Source organism: Acipenser ruthenus, chromosome 8, assembly GCF_902713425.1.
Source record: "Acipenser ruthenus chromosome 8, fAciRut3.2 maternal haplotype, whole genome shotgun sequence".
NCBI lineage: Eukaryota > Metazoa > Chordata > Actinopteri > Acipenseriformes > Acipenseridae > Acipenser > Acipenser ruthenus.
In genome coordinates this window covers 51,554,525-51,581,770 of record NC_081196.1, presented here as the reverse complement: position 1 = coordinate 51,581,770, position 27,246 = coordinate 51,554,525, and the positions used below count along the sequence as shown (strand labels likewise).

Sequence of the window (27,246 nt, the reverse complement as noted above, 5' to 3'; positions counted from 1 at the left end):
TTTTTTGAAACTCTTAAATCACTGGGTTTATATGGGTGAGTGTTACGGTTAAATGTGCATCTGAAATCATTTACAGTTAGTTCTACTAAAATGAACTTCATCCACCCATAACTCTGTAAACTCTGTTCTCTCTCTCTCTCCTTCTACTAAACTACAGATCCTAGGTGCTGCATGTAAGTACAAGTACAAGGGAATCTTATACAGATTTTTGGTTTAAAAAAGCAACGAAGCCCTCTGCATAGTGCATTGCCATCCAGATAGCTGACTGTGACTTGTATTAATCATCGTTACATTCAACTCAGGATGCTTCCCAGTTGCCACAGTCATTGCTAAAAGTATATATAAAAAATCATTAATCCTACTCCAGTAATTATTAATGGCAATACATAAATAAATAAACAAACAAAACAAATAAAAAATCCTGAAGAAATATTTTGTTTTGCTGAAGTTATAGCCACATTATAAAGTTTATAACAGTACAGAATGTCCCTGTGCAAATTCTTCATAGCCTAAGGGACCCAATTATAGTCTGATAAAGGACATTGTTCACTTGCATTTTAATGAGTAACTGGAACAAGACCAATGCTTTACCAGCAGCTTTTTAAAAGTGTAACACTTAGGGAGAGATAAGAATTACCCTTGGCTGTTCTCCCAAGCCTTAGGAGCATTTGGGAAAGCAATGTTCAATCCTGCTTATACCTGACATTTGTTAAATAATACCTCAGAGAATTGAAAGGCTGCCCAGGTAGCTATTAGTTGTTATGCTGTCAGATACAATAAGCAAATAAAATACGCAAGTATGCAGCATTCATAAAATGTGTTATGGTAATCTTAATGGCAAGCAATAATTAATTGAAACATTTTAAGAGAGAGAGTATAATGCTGCTATAACCCACAATATTGTGTGACATAAGAGATACAGTATGGAAACAACATAAAGTGTGTCTAGAGACATCTCAATGAAACACCTGTGTTTTAAATCATGTTGATATTTTTGTTGATAGAGTCAATGTACAGTGCCTCGGGTTGTTTAAGCTGTATTCTACAGAAATTCAGAAGATATTTTTCTCCTGAAAATTGCCCTGGTAGATTTGAAGCACTTATGACACATTACTGCTTCAGAGCTGAAGGCTTGGTAGAGGTGCCTGTTCACATAAGAGTTTAAGGGAAATTTTTTCTTTCTATCTATGTCTCTCAGTTTACATCAAGCCTGTGTACATTATCATTTTTTTTTAATTTATTTATTTTTATTTTTCATTATATATCATGTTATATAGCCTCTAGACATCAGTGCTTCATTTCCTGTACAATAGGACTTTGGCTTTGTTCTGTTTGCTATATAGAGTGTAACACAGAGAACTATGCTCCCACTTGAAATCATCCAAAAACCCTCTTTTGATTGCACTTATTGTGTTATATGTTAGTTGGCCCATTTTAATTTGGTAAATGGACAAATAACTACCATACCTATTATTGCTGCCAATTTAATCAGAAGCCCAGCTTAATCAGTAGTTCATATACTAGTAATTGTTCAGACTCATATCACTGGCGGAAATCTTTGAGATGAGTTTAGCCTCACAGCCTCAGGGTTAGAACATAGAAGAACATTAGAAAGTTTACAAACGAGAGGAGTCCATTCGGCCCATATGGTTGTTAGTAGCTTATTGATCCCAGAATCTTATCAAGCAGCTTCTTGAAGGATCCCAGGGTGTCAGCTTCAACAACATTACTGGGGAGTTGGTTCCAGATTACCACGATTCTCTGTGTAAAAAAAGGGCCTCCTATTTTCTGTTTTGAATGCCCCTTTATCTAATCTCCATTTGTGACCCCTGGTCCTTGTTTCTTTTTTCAGGTCGATGAAGTCCCCTGGGTCGACATTATCAATACCTTTTAGGATTTTGAATGCTTGAATCAGATCGTTGCGTAGTCTTCTTTGTTCAAGACTGAATAGATTCAATTCTTTTAGCTAGTCTGCATGTGACATGCCTTTTAAACCCGGAATAATTCTGGTTGCTCTTCTTTGCACTCTTTCTAGAGCAGCAATATCCTTTTTGTAGCGAGGTGACCAGAACTGAACACATGAACACATCCAACATTCTAGATGAGGTCTTCTAATGCATTGTAAAGTTTTAACATTACTTCCCTTGATTTAAATTCCACACTTTTCACTATATATCCAAGCATTGTGTTGGCCTTTTTTTATAGCTTCCCCACATTGTCTAGATGAAGACATTTCTGAGTCAACATAAACTTCTAGGTCTTTTTCATAGATTCCTTCTTCAATTTCAGTATCTCCCATATGGTATTTATAATGCACATTTTTATTGCCTGCGTGCAGTACCTTACACTCTATTAAATGTCATTTGCCATGTGTCTGCCCAGTTCGAATACTGTCTAGATAATTTTGGATGACCTTTGCTCCTGCATCAGTGTTTGCCACTCCTCCTATTTTTGTGTCGTCTGCAAATTTAACAAGTTTGCTTACTATACCAGAATCTAAGTCATTAATGTAGATTAGAAATAGCTGAGGACCTAATACTGATCTCTGTGGTACTCCACTGGTTACCTCGCTCCATTTTGAGGTTTCTCCTCTAATCAGTACTTTCTGTTTTCTACATGTTAACCACTCCCTAATCCATGTGCATGCATTTCCTTGAATCCCTACTGTGTTCAGTTTGAGAATTAATCTTAATCTATGTGGGACTTTGTCAAAAGCTTTCTGGAAATTTATGTCATATAGGCTACTTTGCAATTATCCATTGTCGATGTTTCATCCTCAAAAAAGTCAAGCAGGATAGTTAGACACGATCTCTCTTTCCTAAAACCATGCTGACTGTCTCCCAGAATACTGTTACCATATAGGTAATTTTCCATTTTGGATCTTATTATAGTTTCTATAAGTTTACATTATAATAGAAGTCAGGCTTATTGGTTTGTAGTTACCTGGTTCGGTTTTGTCTCTCTTTTTGTGGATCGGTATTACGTTTGCAATTCTCCAGTCTGTCAGTACAACCCCTGTGTCAAGAGACTGTTGCATGATCTTGGTTAGTGGTTTGTAAATAACTTCTTTAATTTCTTTGAGTACTATTTGGAGGATCTCATCCGGCCCAGGGGATTTGTTTATTTTAAGAGCTCCTAGTCCCTTTAACACTCCTGCCTCTGTTATGCTAAAGTTATTTAAAACTGGATAGGAACAGGTCGACATGTGGGGCATGTTGTCTATATCCTCCTTTGTAAAAACTTGTGGAAAGTAATCATTTAATATATTTGCTATTTTTTTTTCTCTTTGTCTATGATTTTGCCATTTGTATCATTTAATCTCCTCTTTGCATCTTCTCTTGCTGTTATAATATTGGAAAAACTTTTTGGAATTGGTTTTAGCCCCCTTAGCTGTGTTCATTTCTATCTCTCTCTTGGCCTTTCTAACTTCCTTTTTGAGTTGTGTTTGCAGTTCCAAGTACTCTTTCTGTGTACTTTGTTTTTGGTCCCTTTTAAACACTGTGTAAAGTGCCTTTTTTCACTGAATATATATTTTTTTTATTGATTTATTAAACAATTTTGGCCATTTTGTTTTAGCTTTACTTTTGAGATGTAATTGTTTTGTGCCTCTAGTACTACATTTAAAAAAAAAAAAACAGCCATCCTTTTTCTGTGGATATTTTCTCTATTTTACTCCAATCTACTTCTATTAGTCTCTGTTTCATACCTTCATAGTTTGCCTTTCTAAAATTGTAAACCTTAGCTTTAGTCATTACTTTTTGGGTTTTAAAAAGCAATTCAAATGAGACCATGTTGTGGTCTGAGTTTGCCAATGGTTCTTTCCTATCGGTCTTTCCTATACAGCGTATACCCACTAATATTATATTCGTCTCCTTCACTCTCGGAAAACCAAGTTTCTGTAACACCTATCACATCGTAGTTACTTGTTAGTGCAGTAGCTTCAAGTTCTAACATTTTGTTTCTGAGACTTTAGCATTTAGATAAATACATTTAATGGCTGTCTTACCTGAGTTGTTGCCCTGTTTTGATGTGGTCTCTCTTCAGTTTTTTTTTGTTGATTTCTCCCCCTTACCTTTCTAGTTTAAATGCTTCTGAACCTCCTCGAGGATCCTTTCTATGAGTAGATTGGTTTCCCTTTTTATTTAAGTGCAGTCCGTTCCGCTTATATAGATAATCCTTGTTGTAGAATGTGGTCCAATGTTCAAGGAAGGTGAAGCCTTCCTGTCTGCACCACGATTTCAGCCATGCATTTTCATTATGTATTTCAAGCTGTCCATATTGTCCTTTGCAAGGTGCCGGCAGTATCCCAGAAAAACAAAATAAAAAAAAACCACTTTTTTAATTTCCTTCCTAGCTCTGAATTTGTTTTGTAGGTATTTTGGTCTGTCTCTTCCAATGTTGTTTGTACCGATGTGGACGACTACTACCGGGTCGTCTCCTGTTCGTTCAAGGAGCCTGTCCACATTCTCAGTGATGTACATGACAAAGGCTCCCAGTCCAACACACTGCTAGGCTGCTAGGTCCAACATATTGTAAAACACCTGAACAGGCCACCGTAGGGAGCCAGCTTTCACGGAATACTTCCGTGCCATCTGATCCAAAACATCAATTCCATATTTTATTGCGCTGTAAAACTCCACGGTCTCTGGTATTTATTTTCACTAGTCTCGATGCTAACTGACTGACCAAAACAGCTTACCTGAAAAGTCAGTCACTCAGGAAAGAGTAGAGGCTAATCTAATTACAGCTAAACACATCACGGACTGCTAAATAAAAATAATAAAGTAGAATACGGTTCTGTATAATCAAAATACAAGTGTTTTCTGTGTGGTCGTCAATGTGACTGCTCCCGGGGCTTTTTAGGTATAATGTAATATATCTCCTTTATTTCTGCACTCCCGCATTTCATTCTTTGTGAGAATATTTACTACAAATGGACAGAAAGGTACATGTTACACAACTGGAGAAAATTACATTTTAAAACCAAAAACCGACAAAATGACTGCCGCGGGGCTTCTAGTGTTAAAGCAGGTATCATTTTTGAGAATGAGAGTTTGATAAAGAACTGAGCAGCAGCTGTTCAAACCGCTGGTTATTACCTTTTAAATCAGGCAGAGGAAGCAGAAGCAGTCGGGTTTAAAAAAGCATCTCTGCTCATTTACTTTCATGTGATCTTGCCAACCAAGGTTAATCAGTAGCCGTTTTAATAGCAGTGTCCCACTGATTTCTGCATGAAAAAGATCATTATTATGCTGACACTGCACTGAATAAGTACTGATTCTTTGAAAATCTCTCCAAAATATGTCACTACAGAATTCTGTTTCCTTTAAATTAGTTCATGAACATAAGCTGCTTTGCAACCAAATGAGGCTTCTCAGCATTGGGGACCTATTCCAATGTGTTTTCTAAATTGTAGTATCATTAGTTATTTGCCACTGTGTATATGTTCTATCTTGTTGTTGTTGTTTTTGTGTTTGTTGTTACTGTTGTGTAAAATATCGTATTATTTTAGTGCATCTTATTAGTGTCATTTGTGGCTGGTGTATTTATTAACATTTTCTCACATTTACTCATACTGTACAAAGAATTGCATCTGGCAAGATAATAGCAGAGGTTTCTGCTGTGTGGATCATTCACTTTGTGCTGTGTCAGTGCATTTTAACTGGAGTCTTAATGCTGAAAGCTTTAATTGGATTCTGCATTCTGTCCAAACGAAATCTGCTAAATGCAAAGCAAAGCAATTTGTTAGATGCATGAACTGTACATGGATGCAATAGATTCCATAAATCTGACACTTAACATTTTTATGGCTTATGTACACGGGGTGAGGTTGATACTTGGGACGGTGATTAGCACTGGTGAAATTTGCCACGTAACTCTTCTATTTTGATAAAGACCTTGTTCCCAGGTCTTAAAATTAAAAGAATGGTTTGACTTTGTTATAAAATACAAGTGATGAGCTATTAGAGATCCACTCATTTTCTGTGATTAACTTGTAGATTCCCATTATAATTTTGACATCATTATTAAATCATACTGTTTTCTTTATTTATTAGGTGGACCTGTCACTGAATGTAAGCACAGCAGTTAAGTTATAATGCAATATAATATGAATACATAAACTATTAGACAAATTTAGAGTGCAGTTCACCCAGCGGTCTTTTTAGAATTACACAGGGAATTTGTTCATGATCTACATAACCATGTCAAGTAGAGATTGGATTTTGGTCAAAATAAGTATAACCTTATAAAATGCCCCTACTGTTCTCAGTGACCATGTTTGATTTTAAAATACTAATATACATATATACAGCAGACACCCTTTTTGTATGACTGCCAACCTTCAAACCATATGGTTTATTGTCTTATGTGAGTAAACTGAAAAGCATATACTACCATAGTCATGCCACATTTCAAACAATATAGACATTCAGTCAGTTACTTCCCCCTAAAATCTTTAGACTGTACATTGCTAAACATACATACAGTAATCCCCATCGATATTAAAAGATAATCTATGTCTATATAGATCAGCAAATGCAACACAGCAGGAATAGTGTACATTCCAGTGTTGTTCTTTTGTCATTGATGGGTACAGTTTCTACAGTAACTGAAAGGCAGTGCTTTAAATGAGCCTTGTGACTGTTAATCATGTCACAGCATTGGAACATGATAATGCCTGTTCCCCCGCTGTGTTATCAAATCAGGGAGGCAGGCATCTAGGCATCTCTTACGAGTAACTATCTTAATTGCCCAGTGTCTGAAGAGTATACATGGATAAAAAAAAAAACCAAAAAACCTAATTATACAGTATACATGAGTTGTCCCCTGAGTTGTAGTACAAAGGTTAGTTGAAAGCATATGTGCAAGGGCAGTTGTTCAGTGCTTGTTGATAATGTCTTTCAAGGGGATTACTGTGTGCTGTATATTGCCTGAATCCTTCAGATGGTAGGCTGGGATATCCGACTGCTAGATTCAGGAATTGTTTTCTTATTTACTTTAGCATACGTTCTAGATTGCACCGTTTCCTAACTGACAGGGCTGTGTGTATTTTGTCATGCCTCTTATGATGATGCAAATGCAGTATGTTTCCCATCTGGTGGTTGACTCTTTTATTGGCATTACTCAAAGTGAGGGCAATGAGCATTCCTTTTTATTATCATCATGACCTGGATCATCTTAATTCACTCAGAAGCAGGGAGGGTTACATAAAGCCTTTAGTTTGGCGGGTAGAAATAATTAATTTAGGAGGACAGTCAGAAAAGCAGTATTGCCTTCTTTGCAACTCTGTCAGGATTGTGGAGGAGTTTCATTTGAGAGTGTTCGAATATTTGAGGAGTTATTGTACGTGTTATGGTGTCCAGATCTCCTATGCAACTTTTGTTTATCCTCTGTCAGGGTGTTCATGAAGGGAATGTGCGAGAAAGAGCGTCAGACTGTTTCGTAGTGCTTGGAACCCAGAACTGGAACCAAGAACTGGAACCCAGAACTGGAACCCAATCAATATTTTCTACAGCTGAAGAATAAAACAAGTATAGAAACAGTATGCTGTTAAGGTTCCTCATGTATAGTATGCTGGATGAAACAGGGAAACATGTTTTCCGGATAATCTTGGTTTATACTGTGGATAAACAATCCAGAAACATGATTGGTTTGATTAATCAGGACATTCTTTGAGCCTGTGACTTACTGCTGATTCTGCTGATAAGAAATTAAAAACTATGTCATTCACCGCCCCCCATTCATCCCCGTCAGGAGTTCATTTACACTGATCCTGTGTGCATCTTAACATTTGCTTAACATTCGGTTGATAAAGCAACTTTGGTATTAACATGTGAATTACATACAGTAGATTAATTTGCATTGGTGTGTGACTCAATCAGGGTACTTTTTGTAATGTTAAGATAAAATATCTTCATCTGAACTAATTTTCCTGATTTCAAATGTGGTAGCTTGATAGTTTTTTGAAGTGTTACTATGACTATGTGTGGGCTGTTTGCTGAGCAGCTCAACCACACTAATCAAATGTACTGGGAAGGATAAGCTTCTATAGACAGAGTGAGCAGGACGTGCTTTGGATCCTAGGAATGTCACTGTTAAGCAGAACAATTTAATGTCATTATTACACTCTTGTAGAAAGTATTTACAGTATCATAATTTATATTAATATAAAAGGTTAATCAAAATACAAAATATAATTCCACTAATTCATTGTACAAAAAATATGATGTTTTCTTCTTGTTTATCATACATTGAACAGTTCTCAGAATGGTACTTGTCTAAGCTTGGGTCCAGAATATCTTGAGGCAATGTTCCTCAATTTACTGTGAAAGAAATTACATGTATTTGTGCCATACAAATGGGTGCTACAGTTACCCAGTGTTATTTGATATTTTTCTAGGTTTCAGATGCTGCTTCTAAGCACGTCTAGGGAAGGTTTGTAATTTAAACCCACACTCTGCCAAACAGATCACATCACCTCACAAAAAAACAAACAAAAAAAAAAAACTTCTGTATTCTATTTATTATTGTTATTACATAGTTTACAATTAACAACAAGCCGATGCATATCTCAAGATGAACTGGTCATTCTTTCTCTGTAGCATCTTTGAAGCTGTAAGCAGAGCATATAGACCAAGTATAACCTTAGCTATGTAGTTGTGCACACATTTTGTAACAGAATGACCCCACATTGAGAAATGAGCCTTAATATTGTCAGTGTATACTGTTTTCATGGGGACCTGAACTGTATATATACTGTTTTCATGGGGACCTGAACATATATATATATATTTTTTGTAATGGCTATGATTTATAAACACATGTCTTAGCTAATGCCTCCATCAGTGTTATTTTACTTTGATAAATAAATAACTAGTTACTGTAGCTTGGTTTTGGGGTCATGCTGGAGTGCAGGTCTTCGGACTGTTAATTCTAGTTGGGAGCTTTAGGGACGTGAACAAGAGGGTCCAGTTTTCTGCAGAACGACAGTGAGAGAAATTTCTGGTTTAGACCTCTGCTTGAGTAGAGTAAGTACTGAACACTATCTGGGCTGCATGCAGACAACTCTTTTTAGACAACAATAGCTCTTGACCCATGGCTCTGCCTTACAGTGAATTCTTTACACATGCAACTCAAATGAAATTAAATGTTAAAAGAAATAGTAATAGCAATAAAATCTGTAGAAAAATTGTCTTGTGTTTGTTTTACAGAAATGCCTCTTCAACATTTTAAATTGCTTGTCAAGGCATCCACCATAAAAGCTGTTTCCATTGTCTAGTTTTAGTCAATGAATCACAATAGAAGAGTTTTAATCTCAGTGACATTAAGAAATATAATAGTTTTCATCAAAGTTTCCTTTTAAAAGATATGTATTGATTCATTTCTGTATTGCTTGGTTTATTGTAAAATATTTCATACTGTAGGTAGCCTACAGTACCGCAAGTTGCTATGGGGATAACTTTTTAAATGATTGTCAAGGTGACATGAGCCTTCCAGAATGTATTAATAAGAAAAAAAGGTATCCGAAAATGATATAGGCTTGGGAAACACTCTCCAGTTTGTTTTAATTTTTTTCAAATCTGTATTGCTAAATTATTGTAATACTTAGCATGTTTTTTTTTTTCTTGCTTGCTTATTTTATTTTTCCTTTTTTCTTTACTTTAATTATATACATCTTTTCATATTCAAAGCATGCTCATCCTTTCTCTCTATATTTCCAGCAACGACAGCTCTGGCTAATCATTTTATATTTGCTAAATGCATAATTCATAAGCTGACCTAGTCATTGTCCTGTGTTTTCTTTTAGGTATTAAATATACCTTTTAGAATCTATTGGAAAGGTACTGCTTTACTGTTTAAATATGTGGCCCTTGGATAATAAGCAATATAGTGCATTACTTAAATCTGGACAGCACAGATAAACCACATTTAAAGTAGACAGAGGGCAAATGGGGTATATGAAAAAGTCTTTTCCACTATGTGCTGTGGAATAAAAATGGTGACTTTGGTACATTAGTAATAGACCAGCAATTACAAAATACAAATCATAATAAAACAATAATATAACATGCTATAGTATATCAAACTAATGTTTCCGATACAGCACTTTACAGATTCAGAGTTCCATTTTGGACCCACTTTTGAATTACAGGTCTTAACTTTCTAGTAGTGGAAAAGAAGAAACCCCTTGACCCCACTGAAAGCCTGGACCCCTTAAAAATTAGATGTGTATCTCAAGGGTTCTATCCTGGTTAAATAAATAAATTTGAAAGCATAATTGCATCAAAAAACGGTTTAGCACAGTGTGGCAGGGCAGAGCCCTGCTGCTGTAAATAGTGTGTGTGCAGGAATGAAAAATTGGTAGAGATGGGGTTAAATCTGTCCCTGCCAGCAATCACAGGTGTGGCCATTCCCCAAAGGTAACTGAGTGCTAATTGGGGAGTGGCCACTTGTATAGGAAGGAGAAATCCTTTGTCTGGTGGAGGGAGTAGGTGAGTGCGAGTGTGAGTGAAGGCTAATACCCAGCCTATAGTACATACAGTTTTGTTTAACCCCATTCCTGCCAACCTTGCACACATACTATTTGCAGCGGCATACATAGAGATTTTTTAAATACTGATTTTGAGAGATTTTATTTACCCGGCAATATAAGAAATAAATCAAACTGTCAGACCTGTGAGATATGAGAAAGTTATGCGTTGTTTATTGTCCAGTTGCTGCTCTCAGGCTCCCCTTATGGTTTTCTGGAAGTGTTGTAGTTGGGTATAGCTTAACAAAATCCAGTATTGAAAAAAAAAGACCTCTGATTTATTTCTCTGTTTACATTAAATGATACTTTTATCCCACACTTGAAACATGTTATGGATATTTGAAACATTCCTCCTGGAGGCAGGGAAGCCATTGCTGTTCCCACTGTTTATGCCACTGTTCTGCTGTGTATTGTGTGTATCATGTCACACCATACAGTAGGTGTGCAATGGCCCTTAACCTCCAGCCTTGGACCTACAGTAACAACCTCCCAGGTGTGTCATTATGTGAGCACAATATACACGCAGTCTGCCATTAATTATTAAGTATCATACTAGCTGGGTTTGTCTTCAGTTTGTCAATATTCAGGAGTGTCCCTAACAAAATGCTGCATTAAAAACAATCTTATTAGTTTTCAGTGCCACATAAAGCTAATCTTCTTTTTTTTTTTTTTTTTTTTTTTTAATAATTATGTTCCATGCATTTTTTAAATTACATCTCTCTGTAAACCAGGATAATTAATGTATTTTATATGAAGAAATGGTAATTAACATAATGAGATTCGCTGTGTGAAGTGTGGTATGCCAAGAACAGGAACATTTGTTGAGCTCCTCATTTGCCTTTATAATTAATTATGTCCATCCATGTTATTTTTATTTTTTTTCTTCCGTTTTAGTTGACTTTTTTTTATTTAATCAATCAGCTTCCTATATTAAACCAAATGAAGGCACCAGGGTTTCCCGTCATTCTCTTTATAATCTGACCACAGTAATTGCCTCTTAAACCAATCCATCAAACCTACACACAAATCATTTCAATACTGCAGTGAAAGTTATTTCAAACTAATGTAGTGGTCACAAATATGGAATTGTGTTACATTTACCTATAATTCTTGTGTTTGTTTTACAGTAGTTTTCTATAAGAAATGCACACATTTCTATACAGTACATGTGCAATGTATGCACTGTAAAATTAATTGAACTGTCCATAAATACATCACTGCAACAAAATAGATTCAACCCATGTCACTAATTGCTAATTGAGTGGGTTCTCTCTTGTCCTTAATCATCATTGCCTATATTGGCAATGTACTGTAAACAAACATTATAAACATGATTAACATGTACAGTAGGGTCATGTTGTTCTAGTTGTAGTAATAACTGGAATAGACTGAGTCAAGAACATCCTAGACAGCCATTTAATAGGTGACATGTACTAAGAAATTGAAAGAACTGAGCTCAGTGCTACTGTTTAAGAGGAACAGCTTTAATGCATAAACAAACACTACACCATGATAAGCACTTCTGGTCCTTAAAGAACAAGGCATAAAGTTCTAGACACTAAGCAGACCAATATTAATCGTCAGGAACTACATTAAAGTACCTATGTTTTTGGATTGAAAACTTTATAGTGAAGGCAAATGTTTTGTATTGTTTTGTGTGAACCTTTTATTTTGGCCCTCGTGCCAGTTGATTTGTTCCTGTCTTTGTTTCGTTTATTTTGTTAATAAAGTGGCACAACAGCACTAAACTGCAGCTTTCTTGACTCTGATTCTCCTTCCTGCCGGTAACAGCTTGGACCATGATGCTATCCTGTCACACTTCCCAATTACACAGGACTTTGGCATACCATAATCCACACTAATGACACCCCATTTATGAAGATGTAACAGACATTATATTGAAATATACAACTTTTTGTCTGATTCTTCAAACTGTGTACAGTATGACTATTTCACATTCCAAAGCACATGGGGGAAAATGACACTTTTAAATATTATGTTGAATGGGAAAGTAGCCAGATATTGTCTTGCGATAAGGGAAAATCACAGGTGATATCTACAAACTTTGCGTTTGCAAGGGTAAATGTGACAACTTGGCAGGAGGTTGTTGCTAAAGTAAATGCAGTTTCTTAATGCCACAGAACACCTGAGCAATTAAAAAATGAAAAAAAAAAAATAAGTGGAGAAATCTCCATAGGAGAGAGACAGAAAATGATCCCCCATATGAGAAGGAACACATCCATTTTGGAACTCAATCTTTGCCAGTAGCAATATTCCTCAAGAGAGACCTCGACAGATGAAACAAGTCACTGGGATACATCATTAAGTGATTGCCTAGGCTTGGCTGTTTTAAAATGAGATCAGTTTGAATAGGGAAGTATTCATAGCACACGTTTTGTTGCAAAATTCAAACATCTGTCATTGTAGTAGGGGGATACCAATTTACATGGCTGTCAACAGCTAAGGTGGCAGGTCGTTCCTATTGTGTCAAACTGGGTCCCAATTCCAAAACTGTATAAATAGGAATAAGACATTTTAAAAAAAAGGCAATTTTTAAATAGCCTACCACAGTGGGTGTTACCATATGAATATACATAGCTAGTTCTAGAGTAAATCAGGATGTACTGTACAGCTGAGTTATAACATTGTCCTTATGCATATTTCGGGGGAGTGAAATGTGTATTTGTCCCGGTTATTTCTGTCAAATACAGTTATCTTAAGTTAATGCGTCTGGTACCAATTAATGAATAAATGAGATATAAGCAAGTGCATCATCTTGTGAATGACACTGGAAACTAGTACAGATTAATTACAATGTAATAATAATGAGCCCTGTAAAACACAAATTATGTGTAGCACAGCTCAAACTTAATTAGAGATGTAATATATGATAGCAGCTTACATAAATAGACCTTTAACAAAGAATGGAGCTATTCACATTTCAAGGGCAAAACATTTGACTGAAGCTAACGCTTGAGGTTAAAAGGCAGTGGTTGTGATATTCTTCTGTGGGATTAAACGTTTTCTGGGGAATGATTTCTGCCTCCAATTCCTTCAGAAAGTGGAAATCTGTATTTCTCATAGAATATCACCGATGGTACTTCCTAATGTAAAGAAACCTTCGATGATCCAGCCTATAACACATATAACTATGGAAGGGAACTAAAACTGAAGACCACCTCCTGAGTTCAGAGTCAAAGAACCTTAACAAAAAAATAATATGTGCAAACATCATAAAAAGGTAAGGAAACAAATGAATAAAGAAACACATAAATAACTTGAAGCGACTTTTTAATCAGTCATGAGAACGATAGCCCTTGAATATAAAGTATCAGTATATAGCGGACACATTTCTAATTTCCTGTCCATCCTCTGTAACTTAACTTCTGATTGAGAGATTATTGGTATTTTTACATAATGGATGAAAAGTTACAGTACGGAATGTCTTAATAATGTACACGTACATTAGTTGCATGATGTGAGTACCGGTAACCCACAGCCCTTGAAGCCCCCAGATCATGTGTAATAAGATGAAATTGATGAAGGTGTCATTTGTGATTATATATCCACCTGTTCCGACATGCTTTAGCATCTCAGGGTCTTTTTACCAAGGCCTTTGGTTTGTCACATTCTGCAATCACCAGCTGCTTAACTGATGAATGGCGCTGCACAGAAAGTTGTAGATCAATTTTATACCGACCATAAGCCATTGACTGCATTTAAGCAGGTAAAGATGGATAAGTGATGTCGGAAAGAAGCAGGTTTTCATTAAATGCTGTATCCCCTGTGGACCCAGGTCAGACGGTAACTGCTACACTAGTATGTAGATCGCTTGGCCTTGGGCTTTTTTTTTATACTCATGTAACATACACTGTTTTGCTCTGTGGAAACGCTTTGGTCTGACTGCTTAAGAATGCACAGTAGTTACCAAATGCCACAGAGAGAAGAGAAAACAAAACATATCTTGGTTATTTTACTAGAGAGAGATACTGCTACTTTATTAGTGTCCCCCAAGTGCTTATGCACAAGGACCTTTGTGGATAGTAAAGTATTTAAATATGATCTGCTTTCCATCTATATGGACAGATGGTCCTCTTACAAAGTCTCTTAATACATGAGTTGCTTTATAATGTATAATGCATCTTGTACTAATGAATTCTAACTTAATTTATTTTCACTGCAGAGAACACTACATAACTACACAGCTATGTTGTATTGCACTGAGATCAAAACCTACCCTTTTATCAGAAGCTTAGTTGGAATCCTTTAATAAACCTGTGATATTAAATGTATGATACTGTGTGCTGTGCATCTCAAGTTAAAGCTATGTGAATAGGACACTATAGTAGACTCAGAAATATGACCTGTCCCTCTAAATGTGCAGTTCTATTTCTAATATAATGTCAACATCAATTTGCCTTCAGAGATAAAATGTTGCCAGTGAATGAGGGCAAAGCATTTTTGTTTTGTATACTTATTGATTACAAACTTGAGCAGATATATGGAGTACTGTGTATCCCCTTTAACAAAATGCATGACAAAGGGGAAAATCTGATTAGACTCTGATTGCTGTCAAGAGGGCTTTTTAAATCCTTTGAATAAACAGAAAGGGATGAATAAATGTTTGGTTAATGTGTATTTTAAATCTTATGAGCTTTCTGATGGCTTTGACAAGTATGCATGCAAACTTGCAAGAAGCAGTTTATGTAGTATTGTTAACCATGGAGACAGATATAATGTTGTCTGCACTGCACATGTAAACAACGACTTTTCTGTTCACCAACCTAGTGAGTCCAGTATAGTTCAGAACTTTGATGGCTCGTCTTTGCCTTGATGATAAATCATATTCAACCAAGAAGCTATTCAAACTACAAAAAAAAAAAAAACACCAGTGCAATTGAAGCTTAACAAACATCCCATTTGTGGTGACGTTTTGACTGGGAATTTAATGAGTTAGATTATCAAAGCTAATTCCAAAGCATGATATTTTCAGATAGTCCAAACACATCCAATACAAATACCAAATCAGAAATAAACAACTCAGACATTTAATTAAGAGGCAAGTCCAAAGTTTGTTTTAGAATGGTAAATGGTGTTGTTTTTCTTTCAGACAAAATAAACAACGAAAAAACGCCACCACCATTTTGGAGTAAATACTAGCCTTGAGAATCTAGCCCCATGTGTCTTTATAGCACGGAGGATTTGTGGTTTATTTCTGATTTTAATTATTGATCCTGCTACAATATACCCACAGGTGTTTCAAATTGTTAACCTTAACTGTGTAGTCCTCAATTAAAATAAGTCCTGAAAGATGACTAAACTGGGATTTGAAAGTTCATTTACTCGCTTTCAACTCTAGACATTAGATTTAGATCTTTCTGTTTTGAAAAAAAAGTTGCTTATGGTTCATTATCTATCTATCTATCTATCTATCTATCTATCTATCTATCTATCTATCTATCTATCTATCTATGGCATTGGACTGGCACATTTTTGGTATGTATGAAAAAAAATCTTCTGCATACAAAAAAATATATCTGAACTGTCAACTTGTATTCGAGACACATCACTATTACATACTAGTAGTGGAAATTAACCATGTCCTGAGAGAGACCCAGGAGGGCAATTCTTTCAATTTTCATACTTTCAGAGATAGTGATCCTCTTAACAGAACATGCCAAATATGAAACTTACTTGATACTGAAAATCCCCAACATACTTTCAAATATCTGAAAGCATAGTACCTTCCAGCAGTTTTTAAATTAGTTTCAAGGCTTGTCGGACAAAAAGCGTTAGATACCAAAAGTAATACGAGGTGTAAGGTTTGCTGTTCATTTTTTTTATGTTCTGTCTAAAAATGAACTTAAATCTTTAGAGAATTACTGTTCTCTATGTTGCTGCCTTTCTGATTTCTCAATACCGGCGATACAGGTTTACTACTTTTATATGGGTAGTATTAGGATCTGCTAATGTTTTAAACAAGCATGTCAGTGATGGCTGTAAATACAACATGAAATAGTATAGCATGATGACTTACAACCACATTGTGCACATATAAATATGTTTGATATACATAAAGACAGACATATACTACAGATTCTAATAATAACATGCTAAAAAATATCAAAACCAGGGTTCATCACATCACATATATTCATCACATGTAAAAACATATAGGGACATACAGACTGACATTCTGAAAGGATGCCAACCAATTCCAATACTCTTATCAACTTGTGCCATAGAATGTCATTTTCAAGATTAATCATAACTGGAAAGCAGTTCTCTAGATGTATGTAAACATGTAAGTGTGACATAAAGACAGGCAGGCAAAGTGTGCTGTAGAGAAATTGATGTGTGCAAAACTCTAAAGTGTAACATTGTAACATAATTTTATGACCATGCAGACGTTGGGACATACTTACAGTGTTGATTGTCCTCTTAACATACTAAAGAAAGTAATCCATGTATCTTGACATATTGACTCTTATCTTCACAGCACCCTTGACAGACAAGCCTCCCAAGGTCCTGTTTCCATCAGAAAACAGAATGAATGTTTTGGAGGTACAGATTGGTAAGTGCACTGCTTTCATTTATTCACATGCCATTATAACCACACACTTAGGTCTTATATTCGTATACTAGTTCATGTAGACAGTAATACAAAATCTGAATGGTCAAATCATGGTAATATTAAATAATAAAGAAGTGACAACCAAGCTTATTATTATCACTGGTCCTCATTTTCTCATGCTGAAGATCGTTTGGTTCTTTTGCTTGTATAATACTTTTATTTGGAATATGCTAACATTTAAGATAATGCTGTAGAGGTAAAAGTTACTCTTGCTTTTTGGTACCAAATCTGCTTTGTACTGTAGCTCAATTGTGATCTCACAGCAATCATGGTATGTGACCTACCATGCAGGAAGGGAACAGATACCAGGAAGAAACAGTTGGAGTTGTATATAATCAACAGTTGTACTTGAGAAATCTTTATATCTTGAATAAAGTACATTAATCCATCACGTATCTGCCCTAACCGTTTATACACCATGATCAATCTCTTCTGTAACTTTAGTTTATTATTGAACAGAGAAGATTAGTTCAGAGGTTGTAGAAAGTTTACGTATACTGTGTTGTATGTGTGCCGTGCGCTGCCGTTGCTGGTAGTGTCACGTGAGCTGTTCAGTGTGTTGATTTGTAAATAAATCCTGTTCAGCCTCCATCTCGAATACCCTGTATCTTTCTAAACAAGGGGTTTAGGCGAGCTACCTAATAAAAGCTGAATTTCAAAAGAATAATTGTATGAATATAGTAATTGTTATAGCTGTGTATAACCGTATTTAAAACAGGATTCCTGTATCTGCCCTTACACTTGACCCACCACAGTCTGATACGTGACAGATTACTGTATATACAAAATCAAGAACCAAAATATCTTTAAAATGTGACCAATGGAAAAAAAAAAAAAAAATATATATATATATATATATATATATATATATATATATATATATATATTTAATAAGAGGTAAACAAAATATGCATTTTAAAGCCTTAATTAGCATTCCTTTAATAATGTAATGGCGATGCCTTTTCTTTATTATTAAGTACTTTGAAGAATAAATGGATTTTAGTTGTTATTAATGTTTTTTTTATAAAGCAGTATTGTAATAAAGCAAAAAAAAGACTTACAACAATAACAAATATACTGTAAATATGAAGAGATTTAAGAAGGTTGAAGATTTATTGGTGAAATCTATGCGCAGTAGAACACAATTCAATTTTTGTTGTGCTACGAATGCTTTGCAAAAGGTTCAACAATGAATATAACTGCTGTATAGCTCAACATATCCACTAAGAATAACAGCAATATGACTAAAATAATTCTGTTTGATTTGAAGCTTTTTACCCTTGAATGTATTTACATTTTAAACTGCTGATCACCTTGGATGCTTCAAATATTTGCCCATGTACTTGTTTCTTGGCACGCATTGTGCGGACATGCTGTATTCATGGTATGAATGGTAAATAGGAGAAGGGACGTCTGTTACTAGGTGACCAATTGTTTGTTTGACCAACTGGATAATATACAAGATTGGCACCTTTTACTGAACACTATCGTCAATCTTTCATGTTAGCTTTTGCTCCAGATGTGTACTTGGTATACTGACGGATCTGGTCAAGCATGAATGGCAGCTTTCAATGGCGGAAGAATTTGTCTTTTGTAGGTAGTTGATTCACTTCTTCTGATGTGATGCTTGAAATCTCCAGTTCTAATGAGCCAGTGGCAAGACTGTTGATTCAACTAGATGAGCTACAGTAGTATGCATAATCAGTAGGTACAGAATTCTGTAGCTGCAAACCCTGTTATAAGCTTTTACATTAGAAAGCTGTAAAACAATTGTATAGTCAGTAGTAAATCTGGATTAGCCCATATTAAAATACTTATACAGTAATAGGGAAATTATATATATATATATATATATATATATATATATATATATATATATATATATATATATAATATATATATATATATATATATATATATATATATATATATATATATAGTGTTTCAGTGCTGTACAGACGTTCTGTGTCATTATCCGTTAGTGCTTCAGCTTTATTTGGATGATTGCCTTTACCTTGTTTTAATTTCCCGTTCCTCTCCACTTTCTCTGAGATTTAACGTATTCTCATTTTGTTGATCATTAATGAACATTTCTGTACTGTGGGTGTTGTCAAGTGATTGAAAACAAGACATTTTGTGTTTTAATTGAAAGTGGTGGTCTCTTGGAGTCGAATGGGTCAAAGTTCAAGTATATTTTCCTCTAGAGGTGGTATGAAGCCTTTTCTTCAAGTGGCTCAGGATGCAAATATAGCCTTCATCCATGTATTATTATATATATATATATATATATATATATATATATATATATATATATATATATATATATATATATATATATATATATATATATATATAAAATACACACACACACACACACACACACACACACACACACAAGGTCATTAGTAAGTAAGTCCCATCAATGATATGGTGCGTTGATGTGGTAAACTTACTTTCTAATCACCCTGTATATACACCTGAAGGTCCATAAGAGTTCTCCTCGTGAATTTCTCATGTGTGGTACCATTTGAACTTCTGAAGCTGTGTCTGTTTAAGTTACAGAAAAAAAGACTTCAGAAATGAGGGCTAGGACTATAAAACATTTAACTGATTTGTTTTGCCTTAAATAGGTGGTTTAAGAAAAGTATAACATGTTTTGTTTAACAAATGTGGAATATGAAGGAAAAGCTTATGCTCATGCATTAGTGACTTTGTCGTTATTGTTAAAAAAAAAAATGTTGTGCCAAAGTTTCTTGGAATCCTGTCAAGTTTAATATTACATTGTGTTTCTATTATTTTGCAGATAAGTCTGATATGCACATTGCATTTGCTGTGATGCCCATCTTTTACTGGGATTTAAGTCAGTTCAGACAGAGTTTAGATACGCTAAAAATATTGCAGGGTCACATCCAACCATCTATAGTTTTAAAAATGTATAGCATCACAGTTCGACGATGCTATGCTAGGGGGCATCAAGATCATCTGAAATGACCCTCATAAACAACCGTTTTCCCAAATGCATGTACTGTAAGTATCAGTGGAACAAAAAGGTCTTGTTGGTGACTATGTGTGAGAGCTTAAGATCTAAATGTTTTATGAATGTATGTCAACAAACTAAAAACCGAAAGGCTCCACTCTTCTGTCTGAAGTGATTTTTAAATGTGTGGCTTTATTAAACAATTCACAGCCAAAGCAAAATCATGAAATAATGAATTTGACATTTTTTAAATTACTCACACAAATAACCCAACTGGAGTTATTTATCTTAGACACAAACAGTGGTGCATAATTTAAGGACATAATTAAAGTTAGATCCAGGGGGAATGAATGGTTAAGTTTCTGAGTAATTCTGAAATGGAGAAACAGTGCTTTGAGTTTGGTTTTTAATGTTGTTGAAAGTTTCGAGTTTCACTAGAAATACAGACCTTAGGGGCATGGCTCTCTTTGAAAGGTGGGAAGACCCTCTTGGTGTACCTTGTGTGATGCATGGCATTAAGCTTTAGCTCATTGAAAGGGCATATCTGATGCTCCCCAGTGTATGCTGTACATAGAGACACAGAGTTGCTATGTGATCCACAAAGAATAAGGGTTGTAAGTATTGTGGCAATTTGAGAAACACTGGGTTGCCAGTTCATGTTGTTGGGGTGGTAAAATACTGGGACTGTTACTTAATTTGTAGAAGTGAGTTAAACAACCACGTTTAACAATACTCATAGTGCGTACTTAATTTCTTAATAAATTCCTTGCAATGCTTTCCTAGTCACCAGAAAGAAAAGTAATGAACAGCTGTGCCCACATGGTGGAATTTTCAATTCGGTCATTTCACCTGCAAATTACTTGACACGCAGGCTGGCTGAGATGGCTGGAACAAAAGGAGGCTGTGTGGTCCAGTGGTTAAAGAAACGGACTTGTAACAAGGAGGTCCCTGGTTCAAATCCCACCTCAGCCACTGACTCATTGTGTGACCCTGAGCAAGTCACTTAACCTCCTTGTGCTCCGTCTTTCGGGTGAGACGTAATTGTAAGTGACTCTGCAGCTGACGCATAGTTCACACACCCTAGTCTCTAAGTCGCCTTGGATAAAGGCGTCTGCTAAATAAAAAAATAAAAAAGAAATACAGTTTCATGGCAGGGATTAATTTAATTAGCATTTTTGCGTCTGTGCGTGCTAATTTGTGAGTTAAATAAAAATCAGCAAAGTTTCATGAGGTTCAGTAGAGGACATGTTTATTGAGAGCTGCATGCTTGGCTGAAGATGGTGGTAAAAACATAGCTGTTGTGCCATTTGGCCTTGTATGGTCCATGAAGGCATTGAAATAAAATGTTAGGCATTGTAGGAAAGTAAGCAAGAGCAATGCAAAGTAATGTATAACAAGGGGCTGGTGGTCTGATTATACATCAACTATATTAAAAAAAATATATTAGCAAAATAGTAGTTCATGGGACAGGAGCAAGGGCTACGTGGAGGAAGAACATCGGGAATTGAGAATAGGAGAGAAGTGCTTTGTGACTTAGGAAGGAGTACAGGGTTTCCCCTTGGCTCGCGGAGAGCCACCTTCGTGGAGGTTAGACAGAACCAATTGGCCTCTAAGGCTGGGAAGCACCCATTACCTCCCCCAAGGGGAATCTAGAGGTAAAATTGAAGAGAGTTAGGAGAATATTGGCCGGGGGTCCCCTCTGGCTCACAGAGAACCTTCCTGGCGGAGGCCGAAGCCGGCACTGCTATGCCTCTAAGGTTGAGAAGTGAGCTTCACTTGCTCTCAGAGGGAGACCGTTGCAGAGGTGGAGAAAGGGAGGATGGAGGACATGAAAAACGCACGGCAGAGAATAAGGGCATGCCTCTTCTGTAGTAACTTGTGAGATTCTTGACTTTTATGTGCCGTGCAGATTTCAAAGATTTATTTAGTAGCATTGTATCTGCACTATGTATTTGTTTTATGGTAAACAAAAGTTTCAAAGCTTTTTTTTCTTGTCGAGGCAGCTTGCTGAAATATAATCAAGTTCTCAGGGGGACAATGTGTTGCATTTCATTGTGGCAGGATGGCTTGCAGTGGTGAGGTGTGGTGACGTCACAGACCAGGAAGTAACTGAACCAAAACAATGGATGGGCGGGTGAAGCTGAATGCAGTGGCGGTCAGCGTATTTAATAAATCAAATAAACAAAACAAAAGAATTAAACAATAACAAAACACTAAACAAAAAGGCACAAGGGCCAAACAAACCAGACAGACAAACAAGTAAGTGTCGTGCTGGCTAATCCAGCACGTTTTAGCAATTGTTATTTTAAATTCTGTCTCCTCTCTATCTCCCCATACCTCCTCTCTGTACACCCACCCTGCAGCACGGACAGCTGCAGGTTCTTATACTCTGGCCGAGGGGTTAACTAGCTGTTAATTATCTTATTACCCCTCGGCCACAGTCTGCACACGTTTGGTAAGGATGCGTGACTGTCAGCTAGTTCAATAATCAGTAGCTGATCAGCCACGCATCCTCACGGGTTTTTTAAATATAAAAAACAAATAACAAAAGACGCAGCGCTTTTACCCGCGCTGCAAACAAAAATACAAATAATAATAAATAAATACAAGTCCCGGCTAGCAGTCCCGGCCCAGGAACAGAGGCAGCAACGGGCCAAAGGTGGCGGCCACGGTGGGATGTCCTCCTCCCACCCAAACAGCCGTAGCGTTCCGATGGCCCGCGCACAGGCCGGCTCCTCTGGCGAAATAAATTTCTCCTGCACACTTTGTCCATTATCCAGTTTATATAAAATAACATGAATATTAAGCTGTTTTTTCCCCATCCTTTACATGCACACTCAGAAAAAAATGGCCTACAAAAGGTCACAAGGTGAGTTTGTCAAAACAATGTCGTTTATCAGGTGTACCTTACATAGGAGGTAGTTGTGCTACTGTTTCAAAGTACAGTTGTTGCTAAATATGGCTTCTGTGGTTTTTAATATTATGTTGTGGTTTATACTGATTTCTTTGTTTTCATATAAAGACATTTTGGGATCTGTTTTGCCATTGTAATCAGCACTAGCAATATTATCCCTTTTCTTCTGTTGAATATAATTTGGTTCTGTTTTATTCTGCTAGTTGGAACATGCAGACATATTGTAGCAAAGACAACACTATGGATGAAAATGTTTTTGCTACTTGCTGGTACTGTACCTGATCCCTTCATTACTGACTTGATTTGTTTGATTCATTCAGTTTAGTGAATCAATTCAACAGATTTGTTCGTTTGATTCACTGATTCACTAATGTGAAATAAATACATCTTGCTGAATTATTTGGTTATAAAAATTAGTTTGAACGGACAAATCTGGCAGCAAGGGCCATTTAAGTTAAGACTGTTCACTTGGTGGACCGCACCGTAAAGAATATATACATATATATACATTGTAATTTACGTGAAAATGTTTATATACAATTGTGGAATGGTGGGCAATTCACTGACACGGGAGACAGAACTTTATTTGTAATGCCGCTCAGGCGCACTGATTTATTTTTGCCACAAGGTGGCACTGTGGTACGCACACACAGGTGCTCAAAATAATAATGAAAACAAAAGGCAAAATGAAACGGGAAAATAAAACACAGTATTAAAACTACAAAATAAAGGTTCTGCTTACGCAGTGCCCCCACTGCCGCTAAGCCAGTCAGTACGGGCCTCCAACCTACGCTCAGCTATTTCTATACACTGGTGTATACCTACACACGTCCCCTCGGGTACATAATTATTTCTTTTACTTTTTAAATTATTTTACGGCAGGCTGTCTCACTCAGCAGGGCTTGCCTGGTCCTTGTTTACACTGGCATCTTCTGCCAGCGTCATTTTATATTCCCAGACACGGCCACCCGAATGCATAACCAAGCGCAGTACTTATGGGCCGAGCAATCCCCCAAGGCCCACCTCTCAGCCACTCAGAGAGAGGGAAAGCCAACACACCCTCTTCCCCACCTCTCCGTGTCATAGCCATGACAGGCAGATCTTACGAGCTGCTGCCCTCTTCCTGCAGAACCACGCATGCGCCAGACAGTCAGCACAGATTCCCCCCCCCCCCCCCCCCGTTACAACATTGTATGTAGGCCAATATACTCAAATATACTATTTTACACAAAACACATTGACTAGAAGCTGACAAAAAACCTCAATATCACAAATATAATGTAATATAATGTAGTAAATAGAGTATTTTACTTTCAATGGAAATCTCAAACAGTAAAAAAAAAGGTGTCTCAATATATAAGTCTCAATATTTAACTTATATTCCAAAATATAACGCTTTTAACAGCACTGAAAAAATAGTAAACTGTACCGCTATGAAATGTACCTTTTTATGACTTCTGTCCGGACACTTCACTTCTTTTCTCGCACACTTGATAACAAATACATGGTCTAATTCTGCAACTTTTCCACATAATGCCTGTTGATGCAGAATCCAGTGTAATAAAAATGGGAACTTCTGCAGTTCTTTCTTTCTTTTTTTCCATCACTCTGCTAGCCAATCCACTCTTGCTTAGTCATATATGGTGCACCCCCATTGTAATCCCACCACTTAGTTTCTTCCAAGGTAATTCTGCACTTTCCTTGCACATGTTGAGTATGCGTGTTATATTAAAGAGGTGGGTTGTTTTAAAGAATTCCAAAACAATACAGTACAATGTAGTATTAGAAATCAATGGTCAGACCATTTTCATTAAAGGAGAAAGGAAAAAGGTTTTTCTTTTTGGTTTCGTTTTTTTACATCAGACAAGGAATTCAAAGGTAAGCAGTGCAGATTCACTTTACGTTGCCTCTGCCTGTCCCCTGCTGAGTGCTGTGTCTGTTAATAGCTCATTTTCGGTCCATGTAAGCCACCTCCACCTTCACAATAAGCTCCTGACCAAAAGATACGCCAGGACTGCTGGGGATTTTGATATCACGGTGGTCACGGGTAAGTCTCTGATATTATCATGCACATTAAATTAACGCTCACAATACATGTAGCGTGCATGATATGGTATGTAAATTAGCCAAATACTGTGCATGTAAATTAATGCGTTCTCTGTTAGAAAATGGAACAGTCAATTTAGATTTATCACACACGTTAGGCTCACTACTTTACTTGCATGCTAACGCCAAATTTAGTGCCCTTTTGTAAATGAGGCCCATTATTTATGGGATCTGCCCTGCCACAGTAAGTTAAGTACTAAAAATGTCTCTATACAATACATTTTGGGCCAGTTGTTAAGAAAACAAAATTTAAATCCCCTGCAAATTTAAGAGGTTCTTGAGAAAAAAAAGAGGCCTAGTGCTTTTCTTTTTTTTTGTAAAAATTAGAACAGGTGGTTAAATCTAAAATCCAAAATTTTCATTTTTTTTTAAATAAGGAAAATGCACTTTTTTTATTTAGAAAGCAAAGTTAAATCAGAATAAGATGAAAGGAAAATGTGGTGGGAGGTTAGATTCATCTGTGGGTACTGAGCAATTGTATCTTAATTAAAAATACAAAATCACTCCAACATAGATCTACGCATTACCTTAATAATAAATAAAGTTAAGCAGATTGTCTAGAGGCATAGTTAGTTTGAATGAATGTGCTTAAATGAACAGTTTGTTAACTCAAGTTTTTGACATCTTTGCTAATGTGTGGGGTTATCTTCCATTTTTGGAAGTTTGATTAAATACCACCAGTAACACAGGTCATGTGGTGTTGCTGTATTTTTAATGGAGTCTACCCCTAAGTGGATTAATTATTTTTAGCACTGGGAAATGCAACTCAAGTTTTATACCTTCTTTCCAAAATGCGCTCTCAACCACCAGCAGTACTTAAAACACTATGTTATGGCTGAGTCAGACACGTAGCCACAGAATGAGATGTCAAGACCCACTAGAAACTGACATTTCCTGTATACACTTCTCATGGGCCTTGGAAAGTCATGAAGACAGTGTTCTTCATATACTGCCCTTTTTATTTTTGATCAGTGTTTAGCAATCAGATGGCTTTTAACCATCACCACTTCCATGTTTCTTTTGTTTTACTTTGCTAATATTAGATAGGAGGGGTAGCTTTTAATTAGTAAAGTCAACTATAAAAGTCCATTATTCTTACACACCGTACATATACAATAGTCTTGGGTGGTCAGTCTCTAGGTAGTAAGCTCTAATTTTAGAAACTAGCAGAATACATAGAATACTTAATAAATATAATTGAGAATATACTAGGAGTACATTGGACTAGTGTGTCTTTGGTTAGATTAGACCGCATGTGTTGCTTCTTTATTTGTTTATTTTCTTCACAGACAAATGTGACATTTTGTTCTTTTATTTCTTTTACCACCCTTATAAGTACCACTTCACAAACAGCAAAATAACCTTTGATCTTGAAGTCTTAAGCAGCATTGCTTTCAGTTTGGCATTTAGGCTCTGCCTACCCAACCACAAAGGGAGATATCAACGGAAAACCAGAACAGAAATCAATTTTCTTGAGTAATGTCAAGTTTTCATAAAGGGTAGAATGTAGCTGAATAGGTTTTACATGAAAGGCAACAAAGTGCTGAAATGGAAACAATTAGCTGGATTTCAACACCGTTAATAGTGTCTGTTCCTTCATGAAATGATCATTTCAGCTTCTGAAGTACATGTAAATCACATCTGTGGATGGAACTACAGCAGTACACCAGTACAGTCCACTGCTGGTTGATCTGAGGTTCAGAGCCACATGATTTATGGCCATTTTTGCCACTAGTCATACAGTTAGATTATTATACAGTAGTTGCAGTTCGAATTGTGAGCTACAAGGGAAGTTTCCCCCTGCCTAATGTGATTAAAGCCCATCTTGAAAGAACCCTTATGCTGAAGAGGAGGTCTTGGTTTAAAATTGGGAAACTGAAGTCTGGCTGTTTTTAAAATCCCTTGAGAATGTATTTCAGAGTACAGAAGGAAGGCAGCGATGTAATATATTTTAATACAGGAACTGGTATACAGTGTGTCATGCATATAGAAATATGAAATACTACATCAGAACTGTGACTTTAACTTCCCTTTACATGATGCTTTTCAATACAAAAGTATAATTTAAGTGATTTTGTAAGTCG

At 36.2% G+C, this 27,246-nt stretch overlaps 1 protein-coding gene across 2 annotated transcripts in view; it reads left to right on the top strand.

Moving 5' to 3' along the window:
• The window catches only part of LOC117406505 (interleukin-1 receptor accessory protein-like 1), a 475,103-nt gene that overhangs the window by 302,116 nt on the left and 145,741 nt on the right, over positions 1-27,246 (top strand). For both annotated transcript variants that reach the window (XM_034010584.3, XM_059029188.1), the window contains exon 6: positions 17,031-17,105. In XM_034010584.3, coding sequence (XP_033866475.3) covers positions 17,031-17,105 — 75 coding nt within the window. The remainder of the gene's footprint in view (positions 1-17,030; positions 17,106-27,246) is intronic.